The following is a 17156-nucleotide window of genomic DNA, read 5'->3' as shown; positions in this document are numbered from 1 at the left end:
GCAGTGAAACTTACTGCCAAATGTAAAGCAATTTGAAAAAGGCAGTATTTTTTGTAAAAGGTAAAATGTTTTGTTATTTATTTATTATTTTATATATTATTATTTCATTATTTATTATTTTTATTTATATATTTTTATTATATTTCATTATTTATTATTTACTATTTTTATTTATATATGTATTTATGATATATATATATTATTATTTTATTATTAAATATTTATTATTTTTATTTATTATATATTATATATATTATATTTTCTTATTTATTATTTTTATTTATGATTTCTATTTTTTCATAGATGTCTCCAGCGATCGGTAAGTTGGGAAAGATGGTAATAAAGGACGGAGTAAGGGAGGCTTATTACTTCGCAAAGAAGAACGGGCTGCAGTACCACCTGGTGGGAGCCGTAAACGATGGGAACGCGGCAAATCAAGACGCCATCCAGTGGCTCCTACAAAAAGGTGTGCCTTCCTTATACGACCACAGGCACTTGTGCGGGCGCCTTGTTCGGTTGGGGGTGGCTGACGGTATGCTCATCTGAAATTCCGCAAAGGTACCTATATGCGTGTCCTGGGCGAAATGGCAACTAAATCCAATATCGCCCTAGGCTCCAACCACACGGCGCTCGCACACTATACACAGGAGTTCGGGAGGATGGAATATTTACTGCGGAATATTTACCAGGTGGTGGCGGAGGAGGACCTGCTAGATAAAAAAATTTGACTGAAATGTATTGGCCTCGTCAATACCTATTGATTGGTCCAAAAATTTGCCACGCCCACTCTAACGCCCATAACGCTTAAATCTGTATACCGCCGGTAGGTGGCGTATTTTAATCTCGCTTTGCTACTTGCATATCTCTATTTAGCTGAGTAACGGGTATCTGATAGTCGAGGTACTCGACTTTAGCGTTCTTCCTTGTTTTTTTTTTTAAACTTTGCTAACAATCTTGTGACAAGTCAAAGTGGAGCCCAACTAAAATAAAATAAATGGAGAACGGAATTAAACGAAGGTAAGTACGAAGTGTTGTTTTGTGTTTGTGTTTTTTATAAGTATTATAAAAATAATATAAACGTTTGCCTAATGTTTTTTTTGCCATTTGATAGCATTTTTGTAGCTCTTTGCTTAGTGTTTACTAAGTATTTGCTTAGTTTGCATTTACACTAAACAAAGAGCTTAAAAAATGCTATCAAATAGCAAAAAAAAACATTAGGCAAACGTTTAAATTATTTTTTTTTTTGCACAAACGCGTATGAATATACGTTTGCGACCCGGCCATAAGGAATCTACACTGGTCGGCAAAGGTATAAGTAAAAAAAATAATTTTTCAAAAATAATTTTGCTTATATTTTGTATGATTTTTTTGAGGTTAAGCAAAATGTTATTTGAAAAAAAATTTTTTTTCACTTATACCTTTGCCGACCAGTGTAGATTCCTTATGCCAATATTGTATTATTTTTATCCCAAATTTAGCAATCCAGGCAGCGGTACAGGCTGCTGGGTCTGGCGGCCGTGGCGCACGCCATGCGTGCGCCGCAGATTCCGCCACCGCCACAACAGCTGCCACCGCCCTACCAGCAGCAGCAGTATCCTGCGCACTGGTGGAATCCTGCACCGGCGGCGCAGGCATATGTGGCGCCACAGCCACAGTGGCATCCTGCGCAGGGGTGGTATCCTGCACAAGGATTTGCGGCGCCACCGCCACTGTGGTACCCTGCGCAGGGGTGGCATCCACCGCCAAAACAGGCGCCAACACCACACCTGCAGGCTGAGCCGCAGGAGGAGGTGGTGTTGGAGGAGGCGGTGTTGGTGTTGGTGGAGCCGTAGGAGGAGGCCCAGGCTGCTACCCCGTTGGCCCCCTTAAGTGTGCCGCCGCGGCCATCAGCAGGGCGTAGGCGTCCTGTCACTCCTCAGGAGCGGCCAGGGCACCCATATCCAGCACTGGGAACGCCCCGTCTTTCGTTGCCTCCCAATGCCATCGAAGTCTCTCAGTGGCCACAGCTCCCCACAAAGGAGCTGCAGAGTCACTTCGATGGCAATGGAAGGCAATGGACGACGGTGCCTTACCAGTGCTGGATGTGCTGGCAGAAATGCCTTCATTCGTATAAAGCCAGGCGCCACAACTGTTTGGCCTCGTCCCTCACCTATTCGTGCCCCTTCAGCTCAGTGGTGAAGAACCCTAGTGGGCATAGGGCTAAGTGCGAAGGGGACGGGGTCACGGCTTACTTGCCGGATGGCCCACATGCCACCCTGCGGCGACATTGGGCGTGTTGGGGTAATTACCTGGTAAGGGTTATACCGATTAAGGATTATGGGGCTCGAAAGACCGACTTCTAGCCCACACAAGCCACTGTCGTTGTAGTCGTCGAAAGATTCGTTTGAAGAAAACACCTGTTATATGCTGATCACTTATTTTTGAATCTTTTGCAATATATTTGAGCTTTTGCGCTCGTCAACTCGTGTACTTCAAGAATTTTTTATGCAAGTGGCGTCTCTTTTTGCCGACTAGAGTGACCGTCTTTCATTCGGTGATACATGCGAGATTTCGATAACAGTTTAGTATTTTTCTTACATAACACAATGACATAACATCAACATATCAAATTCAAATTAATATAATGCATCAACATCCTCCTCCCAAGTATTGGAGTCGTGGAAAATTAAGTATAGACGACGGCAATACTTAGAGTTTACAATGTATCTGTTCTTACATCTAGTTTAATTATTTTTACAGCAGGTCTCTTATAAATATGGTCTTTAATTTTTACATCAACAATTCTTACACGCCCATCATTTGATGGATACGTTTTGACAATTATGCCTTTTGGCCAAACATTTCTAGGAAGGTCGGATTCCATTATCAAAACTACATCACCTTCTTTTAAAACATTACTGTCTTTTGTCCATTTACGACTACATAGTAAAAATTGTCTATATTCTTTTTTCCATTTCAACCAAAAAATGTCTGCAAGTCTTTGTGACGATTTCCACATATTTAACAGTCTCAAATCATTATCATTGGTGTTAGTGTAAAAGGATTCGCGATAATTAGAACCAATTAACAAGTCATTTGGCGTTAATGGTTCCGACATGGAGTCTGAAGGAACAATCAAAAGTGGTCTACTGTTAATCACAAACTCGATCTCACAAAACAAAGTTTTCAAAGTGTACTCTCTAGGATATCTCTCTTTTAGTAGAACTCCTAAATATTTCTTGACTGACTGTATGAGCCTCTCCCAAGCTCCTCCCATGTGAGGGGACAATGGCGGGTTAAAGTACCAAGTGCAACCTTTCGTGGTTAAAAACTGAGTAAACTTGTCATTTGGCCACTGTTCTATGATTTCTTTTATGTCCTTGTCAGCGCGTCTGAAATTGGTTCCGTTGTCTGAATATAATTCTGTCGGAAATCCTCGCCTACAACCAAATTGTCTAAATACATGCATAAACGCATTGCAGGATAGGTCTTCAGCAATCTCAAGATGAACTGCTCGTGTTGTCATGCATGTGAAAATAACACCGTAACGCTTTACATGGCTTCTATTTTGTGTAACTTCTATAGGCCCAAAATAATCAATACCTACTTTCAAAAAGGCTCTTTCGGTTGGCTTTATACGGCAACTTGGAAGCTGACCCATTAGAGGTGGTTGCGGCCTGGCTTTTTTGTTTTTACATTGCTGACAATTTCGAATGATGTTCTTTACTGTACTTCTACATTTTGTAATCCAAAACCTTTGGCGGATGTTGGCAATTACAGTTTCGGTTCCCATATGACAATTTTCGACGTGATAGTACTGAACGAGTAATTTAGTGATTGGATGATCTCTGCTTAAGATAATCGGATTTTTAGAGTCGATACTCATCTCCTCTTCACTTAAATTATTTAGTCTGCCTCTGAGTCTTAACAGATTATCGATAGAGAAAAATAGGGGTAGACTATGCAGACTGCTTGAAGTTGATACAGGTTCATTACATTTAAGTTTTCCAATTTCCTGATAATAACTGTCTTGTTGTATGCTAAGAAAGATTAATTTTTCCGCTTTGAAAAGTTCTGTGGCTGTTAGCTCATTATTGATAGATATTCTCAAATTTGGTCTTAGCTTTGTCAAGTATCTCAAAACCCAGGCTGTTGTTCTTAAGAATCTCATCCAATTGGAGAACCTTGAGACGTCCGGTAATATAAATGACTGCTTTTGAATGGTAGTGAGATTTACGAACTCTTTATCGCTAGCATCAGAACTGTCTGGTCTTAGAGGGATTTTACCTAATGGCCACTGATCTTGATTTTTTCTAAGGAATGGCGGTCCTGTCAGCCATAACTCATTTGATGAGAAGTCAAAGGATGAGATCTTTGTTGCTTTATCAGCGGGGTTCAGTTTTGAGGGTACATGTCGCCATTCACTTGAATTTGTCAATTCTTGTATCTCTCCCAAGCGCTGAGCCACAAAAGTCTTGAACCTTTTGCTGCTCGTTTTCAGCCAGTATAAGACTATCTCGGAATCTGTCCACATGAAAGTTGAGTCTATTCTGAGATTGAGCGTTTCTTTAATAGCTTTGCTTAGCCTAGCTCCTAGTAAGGTTCCTTGAAGCTCTAGTCTAGGAATTGACATTGGTTTAAGTGGCGCTACTCGCGACTTAGCTGAAATCAGGGTGGTTTCTATTTGGCTGTTACACTGGAAGCGTAGGTACGCGCAAGATGCGTATGCGTATTTTGATGCGTCGCAAAATATATGTAACTGAACATTACAATGACTTATGCTAAGTGTAGTCAACTGCCTTGGAATGTAAAAATCGTTTATTTTATTTAAGCTGTTACACAATGCCTTCCATATTTGAAATTGATCGTCTGTAATGTAGTCGTCCCAATGGATTCCGCTATCCCAAATGGCTTGTAGAAGGATTTTATTTGATATCAAAAGGTTTGAAAGAAACCCTAAGGGATCAAAAATGGACATAGTTATTTTTAATATTTCTCGCTTAGTTGGTCGTCTGAGATTGTTAAGAAGTTCAAAATGGGACTTAGAAAACTTTAAATTGTATGTGAATATGTCTTTTTTGTGATCCCAAATTAAACCTAGAACTCTCTCTTCGGTTAAATTCTATTCTGTGACTTGTTTCGATGGAGTGTTGTCTGTTATCTGATTTAAAACTTCTGGAGAATTAGATATCCAATTTCGCATGTCGAATCCACCTGCCTTGTGTACATATGTTACGTCCTTAATTAATTTTACGGCTGTACTAATGTCTGGAGCTCCACCCAAATAGTCATCCATGTAATGTTTTGTTATTATGTCCTTACAGGCTTGGTCATAGTCATTTTGAAAATCTAAGGCGTTTCTGTTTCTGACCTGTTGGGCGATACTTGGGCTACATTTAGCGCCAAAAAATATAACTTGTATTTCGTACACGTCCGGTTCGGATTGTCGGTTGTCGCCTCGCCATAGGATTCTTTGTGCGCAACGGTCTGACTCCTGTACTTTTATTTGGAGAAACATCTCTTTGATATCTCCGACAAATGCAATTTTGTGTTCTCGAAAATTCATTAGAACTGTTGACAATTGGCTATATAGATCTGGACCTGGCAAAAGGAAATCATTAAGACAATAACCATGGCTTTTGGAGGCTGCGTCGAAAACTATTCTAAGTTTGTCTGGCTTGTTGCTATTTAGAACTCCAAAGTGTGGCAAATAGTAGGTCAAGGGAGTGATATTAGTTTTCTCAGCAGAAGTCAATTTCCTCATATACCCATTTTGTATGTAGGAGTCAAAGGTTTGTTTATATTTTTTCCCGTACTCCGGGTTTTTGTCCATTTTTCTTTCGCATAACAACAATCTAGAGTATGCATTTTTGTAACTTTCAGGTAGTTTAATGTCGTCACTTTTCCAAAATAGACCACATTGAAATCTGTCATCGATTCGTTTGAGGGTTTTGTCAACAATTTCCAAACATCTTCTGTCGTCAAGTGATGTCGGAAAGTCATGAGGTGTTAATAACTCATTCTCAATGGACCAATAGGATTTAACCAGATTGTGTAGAATGTCCAGGTCATCGTTAGGGTTGTCGTAACCTACGCAATTAAATACATGGCATGAATAATTTCTATCTGGAATTTCTCTAATCATTCCCACTGTTCCATGTACAACCCAACCCAGCGCCGTTTTGCTAGCGACAGGTCCTTGAAATGATTGATATTTCAATTTCCGAGATACTATGATTGACCAATTGTCTTGACCAATCAAAATCTTTGGATGCGCGTTTTGGTAGGAACAAAAGGAAAAGTCTTTCAAAAACTCGTAGGTCTCAGACATGTCGCTTATTGACAGGGTTTGAAGGGGTAGATTTAAGCATGATACGGTCTTAACTTTTCGAAGAGTAAATACTTTGGAAGTCTGTTCCTTACCTCGGATACCCACACTAACTACCTTTGAGTTCGCTTGTTCATATACCTCGTTATTTGTCCACTGCATCTTTAAAGGACTAGTCGGTCCTTCTAGTTGTAGGTCAGTCGCTAGTTGTTCATCGATCAATGAAATTGTCGAGGCTTCGTCAAGTAAAGCGTATGTCTCGATTGCTTTTTGTGGACCTATTAGTGCGACTGGAATGACCTTTAGTAATACTTTGTTACAACCGAAATTAATGTTGCAGTTCATGTCGGGAATTGTCTTGTTTTGGTCATTATTACTAGGCATATCAAGGGAAGCGCTTGCTGTGTTGTCTTTGTCTTTATGCAACAAAAAATTGTGGTTAAACTTACAATTTTCTGCCCTACAAGTCTTTTTGCGTTTGCAGTCTTTCATAATGTGATTTCTACCCAGACAAGATATACATAACTTATTGTGAGATGTGAATTCCCAACGCTTGTCGACACTCAAGGATTTAAATTTTGGACAATCTGTTATGTGATGATCAGTAGACTTACAATAGTTACAATAGTATTTGGATTTTTCAAATGTCTTGACTGGACTTGAGACTGTTAGTGTTGTTTCTTTTGATTTATTCTGACCGAATCCGAGCAATGTCGCTGCTTTTATGGTTTGACCTAACCATTCGTGAAATAGTATAATCTTCGGATCGTCAGACTTTATTTTTTGAAAATGTTTTATGAATGAGATTCTTTGAGAAACCTGAATTTTTTCTAGAATTTCCTCAAACAGCAAATTGTTACGAATCTGATCAATATCATTGAAGGACAGTAAAGTTTAAATGAGATTTGTAATCATATCATAAAAAGTGATGAGTCTGTCATATTTATCCTCTTTGATTACAGGAAAAGCTCGAATTTTATCTATCATCATTTTCACGACATGACTACAGTCTCCGAATCGATTTCTTAATATGTCAATTATCTCATTTACATTTTGTGGCACTAATAGAAGTGACTGTACACATTCTTTGGCTCGACCTGTCAGTGCTTTTCGCAAGCGATTGATGTTTTCGTAGTCGGTGAATTTACACACTTGAGATCTGTTCTCATACTCGGCAATAAAAATTGGCCATTCTAAAGGGTCACCACTGAATAAGGGAAGTTCCTGTTTAATTGTTTGCCTAGCCATAAAACTAACAATGGCATTTGAATTGATGTCATCAGGCTGATCTGTTTGCTTTCGTTGAGAAGACTTAACCCACTCACGTGTCCTGGTGCCGTTGTTGTACTCATCGCCGATGTTGTCATCTTGGTCGTCTTGGCTTCTGTTGTCTTCTTCAATTTCTGTCATTTGCATCTGCATCTCCAGTTCCAACTGTTTCTCCTCGAACTCTAGCTGCATCCGTTTAGCTTTCAGCTCTTGTTGCTTCTGTAGATGCTCCATTTGAAGTTGAAGTTTTTGGGCTTTAACGGATCGTTGAGATTGGTGGCTCCGGTTAGACTGTGCTTCTTCGTCCCACCTTTCTGGAACTTTCTGCGTTGATGCTGCCCCTCGCATAACCGTTGCCATTGAAATCTCCAGTAGATTCGCCGCAGAGGTGCCTGGTCGCGGCGTGTCCTCTATTTCCCTGGGCGTATTGTCATTCTTCTGCTTCTTGAGACGTGTCTTAGGCATCTTTTTGAGGTTGTGTTTGTCCAGTTCCAAATTTTACAGGTACACACACACTAGTCGTCGTCAATGTATGTGTGAAGACTGTTCTGTGCATGTCCGAGATCACGCTCGGTAATACATACACTTGCAAATTTTGGCTGATGAAATTGCGCTCTAGTTTCGCGTAATCCATGTGCCGTTCAGGAGGCTAAGAAGGACCATTTGTTGGGGTAATTACCTGGTAAGGGTTATACCGATTAAGGATTATGGGGCTCGAAAGACCATTTGTTGGGGTAATTACCTGGTAAGGGTTATACCGATTAAGGATTATGGGGCTCGAAAGACCGACTTCTAGCCCACACAAGCCACTGTCGTTGTAGTCGTCGAAAGATTCGTTTGAAGAAAACACCTGTTATATGCTGATCACTTATTTTTGGATCTTTTGCAATATATTTGAGCTTTTGCGCTCGTCAACTCGTGTACTTCAAGAATTTTTTATGCAAGTGGCGTCTCTTTTTGCCGACTAGAGTGACCGTCTTTCATTCGGTGATACATGCGAGATTTCGATAACAGTTTAGTATTTTTCTTACATAACACAATGACATAACATCAACATATCAAATTACAATTAATATAATGCATCAACAGGGCGGGCATCAACAACGGGGAGGTGCAGCAGCCTTCGAGGGAGTCTTCCATGTCCCCCATGACACGGGAACTCAGTGAAGGGCTTAATGCCTTGCTGTAAGTATTCATAAAATTTGATTTGATTTTTAACTTTAATTATAATTTTTATATTAATTTCAGATCCCCTCCTTAAACGACTAAAGGGCATTGGAGGCTCCCGAGCGGCCACGCCGGAGTGATTGCGGATGCAGGTAAGAGAAGCGTACGCTAGACGGGCATAGTGGTTAAATAAATATTTTCTTGTTCTTTTAGATCACCATCTCCCGGCATTACCTCCTTCGCTGCCATGGCCAGGCCCCACATTCTTAAGGAGAAGGGTAAAGTGTTGACAATATTTATTTAAATTTCATTTAAAGATACCACTCTTTACTTTACTATTCTTTTATTTTCGCAGGCGGAATACATAAAGTGCCTTGTATTCGCCGCCCAGTGCTTCTACTGCGCCGCCCAACAGCGACACCACTTGGCCTGGCAGTCTATGCCGACGATCCGTTCCAGCCCCTGGATGCCATCCCCATCAAGGCGGCGGCCAATCAGTGCACCAATGCCGCCACCAGCCACAAGTGCGGCGACGCAGATGCCACCACCACCACCACCTGCACCTGGGCAGTGGTGGAGTCCTACGCCGCAGGCACATGTGGCGCCGCCACCACCCGGTCAATGGTGGTATCCTGCGCAGACGTATGTGGCGCCACAGCCACAGTGGTATCCGTATCCTGCACAAGGATTTGGAGCACCACCGCCACTGTGGTACCCTGCGCAAGGGTGGCATCCTGCGCAGGGATACGTGGCGCCACCACAACATCAGGCGCTACAACCACAAGCGCAGGCGCTACAACCACAAGCGCAGGCGCTACAACCACAAGCGCAGGCGCTAATACCTCAACCGCAGGCGCTACAAACTCCACCACACCCACACCCGCAGGAGGAGGTGTTGGAGAAGGCGGTGTTGGTGGAGCCGGAGGAGGAGCCGGAGGCCCAGGCTGCCATCCCCCCGTTGGCCTCCCTAATTCTGTCGCCGCGGCCATCAGCAGGGCGTAGGCGTCCTGTCGCTCCTCGGGAGCGGCCAGGGCGCCCATATCCAGCACTGGGAACGCCCCGTCTTTCGTTGCCTCCCAATGCCATCGAAGTCTCTCAGTGGCCACAGCTCCCCACAAAGGAGCTGCAGAGTCACTTCGATGGCAATGGAAGGCAATGGACGACGGTGCCTTACCAGTGCTGGATGTGCTGGCAGAAATGCCTTCATTCGTATAAAGCCAGGCGCCACAACTGCTTGGCCTCGTCCCTCACCTATTAGTGCCCCTTCAGCTCAGTGGTGAAGAACCCTAGTGGGCATAGGGCTAAGTGCGAAGGGGACGGGGTCACGGCTTACTTGCCGGATGGCCCACATGCCACCCTGCGGCGACATTGGGCGGGCATCAACAACGGGGAGGTGCAGCAGCCTTCGAGGGAGTCTTCCATGTCCCCCATGACACGGGAACTCAGTGAAGGGCTTAATGCCTTGCTGTAAGTATTCATAAAATTTGATTTGATTTTTAACTTTAATTATAATTTTTATATTAATTTCAGATCCCCTCCTTGAACGACTAAAGGGCATTGGAGGCTCCCGAGCGGACTGATTGCGGATGCAGGTAAGAGAAGCGTACGCTAGACGGGCATAGTGGTTAAACAAATATTTTCTTGTTCTTTTAGATCACCATCTCCCGGCATTACTTCCTTCGCTGCCATGGCCAGGCCCCACATTCTTAAGGAGAAGGGTAAAGTGTTGACAATATTTATTTAAATTTCATTTAAAGATACCACTCTTTACTTTACTATTCTTTTATTTTCGCAGGCGGAATACATAAAGTGCCTTGTATTCGCCGCCCAGTGCTTCTACTGCGCCGCCCAACAGCGACACCACTTGGCCTGGCAGTCTATGCCGACGATCCGTTCCAGCCCCTGGATGCCATCCCCATCAAGGCGGCGGCCAATCAGTGCACCAATGCCGCCACCAGCCACAAGTGCGGCGACGCAGATGCCACCACCTGCACCTGGGCAATGGTGGAGTCCTGTGCCGCAGGCATATGTGGCGCCGCCACCACCCGGTAAATGGTGGTATCCTGCGCAGACGTATGTGGCGCCACAGCCACAGTGGTATCCTGCACAAGGATTTGGAGTACCACCGCCACTGTGGTAAGGGTGGCATCCTGCGCAGGGATACGTGGCGCCACCACCACATCAGGCGCTACAACCTCCACCACAGGCGCTACAACCTCCACCAGTTCAGGCATCGCCAAAACACACACCACACCCACAGGAGGAGCCGTTGGCCCCCATAACTGTGCCGCCGCGGCCATCAGCAGGGCGTAGGCGTCCTGTCGCTCCTCAGGAGCGGCCAGGGCGCCCATATCCAGCACTGGGAGGGCCTCGTCTTTAATTGCCTCCCAATGCCATCGAAGTGTCTCAGTGGCCACAGCTCCCCACAAAGGAACTGCAGAGTCACTTCGATGCCTTACCAGTGCTGGATGTGCTGGCAGAAATGCCTTCATTCGTATAAAGCCAGGCGCCACAACTGCTTGGCCTCGTCCCTCACCTATTCGTGCCCCTTCAGCTCAGTGGTGAAGAACCCTAGTGGGCATAGGGCTAAGTGCGAAGGGGATGGCCCACATGCCACCCTGCAGCAACACTGGGCGGGGCTCAACAACTGGGTGATGCCGCCTTCGAGGGAGTCGTCGGTTATCCTGGGAATGATAATATTCATCTCCAGCAGATTAAAAAAAATTAAACGCAGATAATTTCCCTAAATGTAGAAAAGCTGTCCTCTATGGACGAAATAAAATCCAAAAATGAGAAGTACTCCAAGACAAAAAATTATAGTTCTTTAGAGCAAACCCACGACCGACCCGCATGCGGCCAAGAAACATAATGATTGTTTTGTTGACGAATCCCGAAATCGACAAGGGTCTATCGATTTTCTTGAACAACGGCTATCGATGTATGGCCAACGTTGCCATTATTTCAAATGGAATACTCACCTCTGAAAAGTGGCAAGCTCAGTGGCAGCCCCGAAGGGTGGCAACGTTGGCCACACATCGATAGCCGATGTTTAGGAAAATCGATAGACCCTTGTCGTTTTCGGGACTCGTCAACAAGACGCTTGTTAATTATAATAAAGTTGTCATTTTATTATTAACAAATTTTGCTATTGTTCATTTTATTATTAGTATTGTTTTTATTATTTATATTTATTAGTATAAGCTTATTAACTAAATTAAAAGGGTTAAAGAAGATTAATTTTAATTATTATGCTTTTAAACCCTTTCATGCCCAAATTAAACTGGGGACAATATTTAAAGCTATAAATGATTTATAGGAGCCCCAAGTAACTTTCATTCCGATTTTCGATACTCTAAGTCCTTTGGTATGTCCTTACTGCAATGTTGCCTATAGGCAACATTTATCCATCCATATATATAAAAAGTGCGTACGTGTGAGTAATATTACCTTTAATTTATTTTATTTATTTATATAATGCTAACAAGTAATTGTAAACTAAATGCTAACAGTGGTCATGAGCTATAGCAGCTATAGGCCTTCAGCTCGTGTGGTTTGGTATAATTTAATTTTGTTGTCTATTGTCTATTTGAATCTAGCTTATTTTCTACATGGTTGGATATTTACAGTGTTTTATTTTTATGCTTATTTTAGATTTATTTTTATTTTATTAAAATTATATTTTATTAATAATTTTAGCTTTGATCAGGAAGTTTGAGATGATGTTGAAGTTGTCGATTGTGGGATTGGCTATACATAGGATGGGATCAAGGTTGTGGAAGGATTGAGAACGAAGTGAGGAGAGGGAGGGGCAAAAACATATTATATGTTGGATATTTATGCGTGCGTTGTTGCACAATGGGCACAAATTCTTTTTAGACGTGTCCAGGTAGTGGGCATTGGTTAAGTTTGTGTGTCCTAGTCTGAGTCTGTTTATTATTATTTGTTGCCTCCTGCTCAAGGGAGAGTTTTTATGTAGGGAGTTTGACGTGGACGATTTGGCAATTTGTTGATACCAGTTAGATGTTGAATTAAGAATGTTTGTTTGTTTATCTTGTAGTTCTTTTTTTAAGAACTGTGTAATGTCGTTAGAGTTGTTGTTGGCAGTAAGGGTTAGTGGAAATTTAGAGGCAAGTTTGGCTGCCTCGTCTGCGTTTTCATTACTTACGAGTCCTATGTGGCTAGGTACCCAGACCAGAGATATTTTAGGGAAGTGTTTAGTGACTAGGTTTCTGACTGAGGTGGAATAGTGCGAATGGTTGTTTTGGTTGGTGATCGAGGAGATGGAGGAGAGGTAGTCTGTGCATATAACATGTTTGCCTGGCATCTTTACGCAAATTTATATGGCTTCCTAAATTGCTATTATCTCACTCGAGAGGACTGAGGAATAGAAAGGCAGAAGTCCCAGTTTGATCGTTGCTGTTTCGGTTGTGATGCTGTAGGTTGTTATGCCGCCAGATTTGGAGCCGTCGGTATAGACGAAGTTATGGATGGGGTACTAGGATTTGAGGGTGCAAAAGAGTTGATGGAAAATGGTTGGTGGTGTTGAATTTTTATTGTATTTAGATAGGGTGGTGTTGGTTGCTTTAATAATGCAATCCATGTTAAATGTTTTGCATTTATTGTTTTTGATTGGGAGGTAAGGAATTGATTTGGATTTGGATGATTGTATTACGCGGTCTATTGTGCTGGAGTATCTATGGTGTCTTTTAGTCGATTTGGTAAGCTTTTTTAAGGGTGTGTCGATGGATTTTAAAAGGTTTTTGGCTAGTTTTCCAGTTAAGAAGTCTCGCTTGTGTTCTATGGGACATATGTTTGCTTCTAATAGAAGGTTGTTTATTGGGGTGGAACGGAATGCTCCAAGACCTACTCTTATTGCTGAATTGAGGGAAATTTTAATTTTGTTTAATTGTGATTTGGGTGCGTGTCCATAAATTGGAAGGCAGTAGTCTATTTTGAGTGATTTTATGACTTGGATAAGAGAGGCGGTGTTGGTGTTGTTTTTGTGGGACGAAAGGTGCTTAACTATGCCTAATGGCTTGGACAGTTCGGCTTTTAACTTGGCTATGAGTGTTCCTTTTGTATCTTTTGTTGATTGTGAGTCCTACACTCAGAAAAAAAATCAAGTATTTCGTGCTTGAACCTAGTATTTTCGGTGTCAAAACTTCGCCAAGCATGGAAAATACAGAACGCGAGAACAAAATACTACTTTCGAGCACGAATTTTCAAGACCGAAAATACTAGATTTAAGAACCTTTCGGTCTTGAATCAAGTATGAATAATTCTTAAATTAAGTCATATTTGGACTAAAAACAAGAACGATTTTATAATAAAGTTGCAGGGCTAGATTTAAGGGCGAATAATTCTTTAATCAATATATAAATATTATGAAATTAAAATGAGTTTTTATTTTATGCTAGTAAGAGAAATAAGTATTGTAAACTGAAACGAAATAAACGATATATGTATAAATAATATTAATATTTTAAGTTTACTTACGACTTGCCGCTCACGGGCATTAACACTGTCTAATTTATGCGCCTTATATACCGAGTACTTTCAGAATAAACAATTGGGAATTATTAGAGTTGGCAGACATTAAAAATCCAAAAAGTGCTCAATGTGAGAATTTTTTGAGCACGAACGTTCTTAAATGTTAAGCATGCAATTTTTCTTAAATCAAGGCTGTTTGTACTTGTTTTTAGCACGGTGTTTTTCCCTGAGTGTAGTATTTTGAGGGTGTCGGTGGTTGGTATAGTGGTGTCTCCTGTTAGTATCTTAGCGTTGCAGTTGTGTTTCCGGCAGATATGAAGTATATGGCATTTGTCTTTGGAAAGGACTGAACCTGAGTGTGTGCACCACTCGTAGATTTGGTTAAATGTGTCAGTTAAGTTCGTTGTGGGGTTTTTTCGTTTGTTGTGCTCTATGATGAGGTGAAAGTCGTCTGCGTAAGCGCAGAACTTTATTTCTCTTGGGATAGAGATGATGCTGGTAAGGGAGTTGTAGGCTATGAGGAATAAAATGGCAGAGGTTGGAGAGCCTTGCGGGATCCCATTGTTAAGAGGGAAGGTATTGGAGAGATAGGTGTCGGTTTTGACTATTATTTTCCTATTTGTCATGAAGTTTTTGACGTAGTTGACTATACGAGCACCTATTTTCCAAACGTGTAGTTGCTGTATGACTGTGTGTATGCCAATTTTGTCGAAAGGCTTAGTGAAGTCGAGTGAAATAATTGTTAGGTGTTTCTTGAGGGCAATGGATGTGGAGGCTAGGTGGTCTACATAAAGTAGACTGTCTAGTACAGATTTGCCTCTTTTAAAGCCGAATTGGCTGTTGTGAATGAGTTCGTTATTTAGAACGAACCACCACAACCTCTTTGCAACTATTTTGTCGAGGATTTTGGCTAGGCATGAGTTCAGAGATATGGGTCTGTAAGATTTTATGTCCGTTTGAGGTTTATGTGGTTTCAAGATGGGTAGGACCAGGCTTAGTTTAATTGATTGGGGGATTTATGAAGAGAGTATTTCATTGTAGAGGTTAATAATTCTTTGTTTAAAAGTTGCGGGCAAGTTTTTGATCATGCAGTAAGATATGCGGTCGTGGCCTGGAGTTCTACCTTTCAGAGTGTTAAGTGCGTAGGAGAATTCTATGAACGTTATGTCCTTTTCGATTTCTATTGCCGTTTTGGTAGGGATGTAGTTTGGGGTAGGATTAAGGAGTTCTTTGTTGAGGCGGAAGGCTGAGGAGAAGTTTTGGTCGCCGGCTTCTTTTGACCAGGTTTGGTCGATTGTAGGTGTAGGGTTGTTGAGGCAGTGGATGTTTTTTGGGGGTATAACCCACATAGTCTTTTGATGTTTGCCCATGTTTTATTTGGGTTTGAGTATGGATTAATGTCGGAGGTAGATTGTTGAATACTGTTTTTTTTAGCAACTCTGATGGATCTTTTGAATTGTGCGTTGGAATTTTTATACTCAATAATGTTATGTGTGTTAAATTCTCTATTGAGTTTCCTCCATTTTTTGGTTTTGTCTTTTTTGAGGAGAGACAGCTCGCTGTTACACCAGGAAACGGTGCGGGGTTGGGTAAAGGTGGAGTTTTGGGGTATGGATAGGTGAGCGCTACGAATAAGAATTTTTTTGATAGTAGCGGCTTCTTGGTTGACATTTAGACTATGGGAGCTTTTGGAGCTAAAACTTGTGATTTTTTCCTTGAATAGGTTCCAATCTGCATCTTTTAGTTTAAATGAGGGTTTTGCGGTAAAGGTTGGGAGAGTTTGGTTGCGGAATATTGAAATTAGTATGGGAAAGTGGTCGCTGCCATGAAGGTCGTCTAACACTTCCCAGGAGATTTCTGGAGCTATACTGGCGGAGGCGAAGGATAGATCAATGTGTGTGTATGTGTTGTGCGTTGAGAAGTGAGTTGGAGATTTGTCGTTTAGTAGTATGTATTGTAGTTAGAGCGGTCGATGTAGTTGGCTGTAGTCCTTCCTCTTTTGTTGGATTTTGGTGAGCCCCAATAAGGGTGCCAGCTATTGAAGTCACCCAACACTAGGGTTTGGGCGTTCGGGGAATCAAGAACATTTGCATCAAGTGATTTGCGTTGAAGGGTTTGGAGGGGGAGATATAGGCTGAGATAATGTTAAATTTGGATTTGGACTGTATGGAAACTCCGACCGCGTCAAAGTCTGAGCTTACGGAGACTTCGTTCTGGGGTATAGAATTGTGAATTAGAAGGGCGGTGCCTCCAAAACTATTATGGTTATTTTTGCTGGTGTAGAGGTAGTAATGTGTGTTTCTTGGAGGGCAATAATTTGTGGGCTATAGGCTTTAGCAAGTACTTGTAGATCTATATAATTGTTTCTGTAACCGTGTATATTCCATTGTATAATTTTAAGCATTGGCTTTAAGATTTAAAGTTTAAATAAGTTTTAAAGTTAGGTTAGTGTTTTGCTTACTTATTATCTAATAAGTTATAATTAGATTATTTAGGTAGTTTGCTTATGAGGTTGGTGTTGGGGATACATGTTTTCTCAGATTTGTCTTTAGCTTTAAGTGGTTTAGTGAGGAGGTCGGACTTGTCTTTTGTTTGGGATCTGAGCTTATGGTCTGTTTCAGAGATGAGTCTTCTATTTTGGTTGCGATAAGTGGAGTTAGTTGTGTCCATGTCTTCTTCCGATGTATAGGCCGATTGTTGTGGGATTTCCTGTTTATTTGGGTGTAAGCGGAGGTCGTCATAGTTGCTGATTTTCCTATTTGGCTGTGTTTCAGTTTTAGTTGAGGTTGACGGAGTGTTGTTTGTTGTTTGCATTGATGTTGTAGGTTTAGGTTGTTGTTGGAGGGTTCTAGAGTAAGTTGTTGGTTGATGTGTGTGGCGTTGATCGTAAATGCTTAGTGCGGTTTTGAAATCAACTCTTTCT

General features: G+C 41.7%; 1 protein-coding gene across 1 annotated transcript; it reads left to right on the top strand.

Annotated features, from left to right (window-relative positions):
* The first annotated feature begins 8751 nt into the window (after nucleotides 1–8751).
* LOC136117848 (uncharacterized) lies at nucleotides 8752–10318 on the top strand. The gene is made up of 5 exons (XM_070994286.1): nucleotides 8752–8761; nucleotides 8848–8895; nucleotides 8957–9021; nucleotides 9099–10210; nucleotides 10274–10318. Exons 1-4 carry the CDS (start codon nucleotides 8752–8754, stop codon nucleotides 9999–10001), a joined length of 1026 nt encoding a protein of 341 aa, XP_070850387.1. The 3' UTR covers nucleotides 10002–10210; nucleotides 10274–10318.
* Nucleotides 10319–17156: the final 6838 nt, after the last annotated feature.

Source organism: Drosophila suzukii, chromosome 2L (assembly GCF_043229965.1).
Source record: "Drosophila suzukii chromosome 2L, CBGP_Dsuzu_IsoJpt1.0, whole genome shotgun sequence".
Taxonomy (NCBI): Eukaryota; Metazoa; Arthropoda; class Insecta; order Diptera; family Drosophilidae; genus Drosophila; species Drosophila suzukii.
This window is presented reverse-complemented; position numbering and strand designations above follow the sequence as displayed.

Bases quoted from the DNA above. Each gene is read 5' to 3' on its own strand.
- LOC136117848 (XM_070994286.1), top strand. The intron at 8,896-8,956 runs GTAAGAGAAGCG...TTGTTCTTTTAG, and splicing joins CGGAGTGATTGCGGATGCAG to ATCACCATCTCCCGGCATTA. The intron at 9,022-9,098 runs GTAAAGTGTTGA...TTATTTTCGCAG, and splicing joins CCACATTCTTAAGGAGAAGG to GCGGAATACATAAAGTGCCT.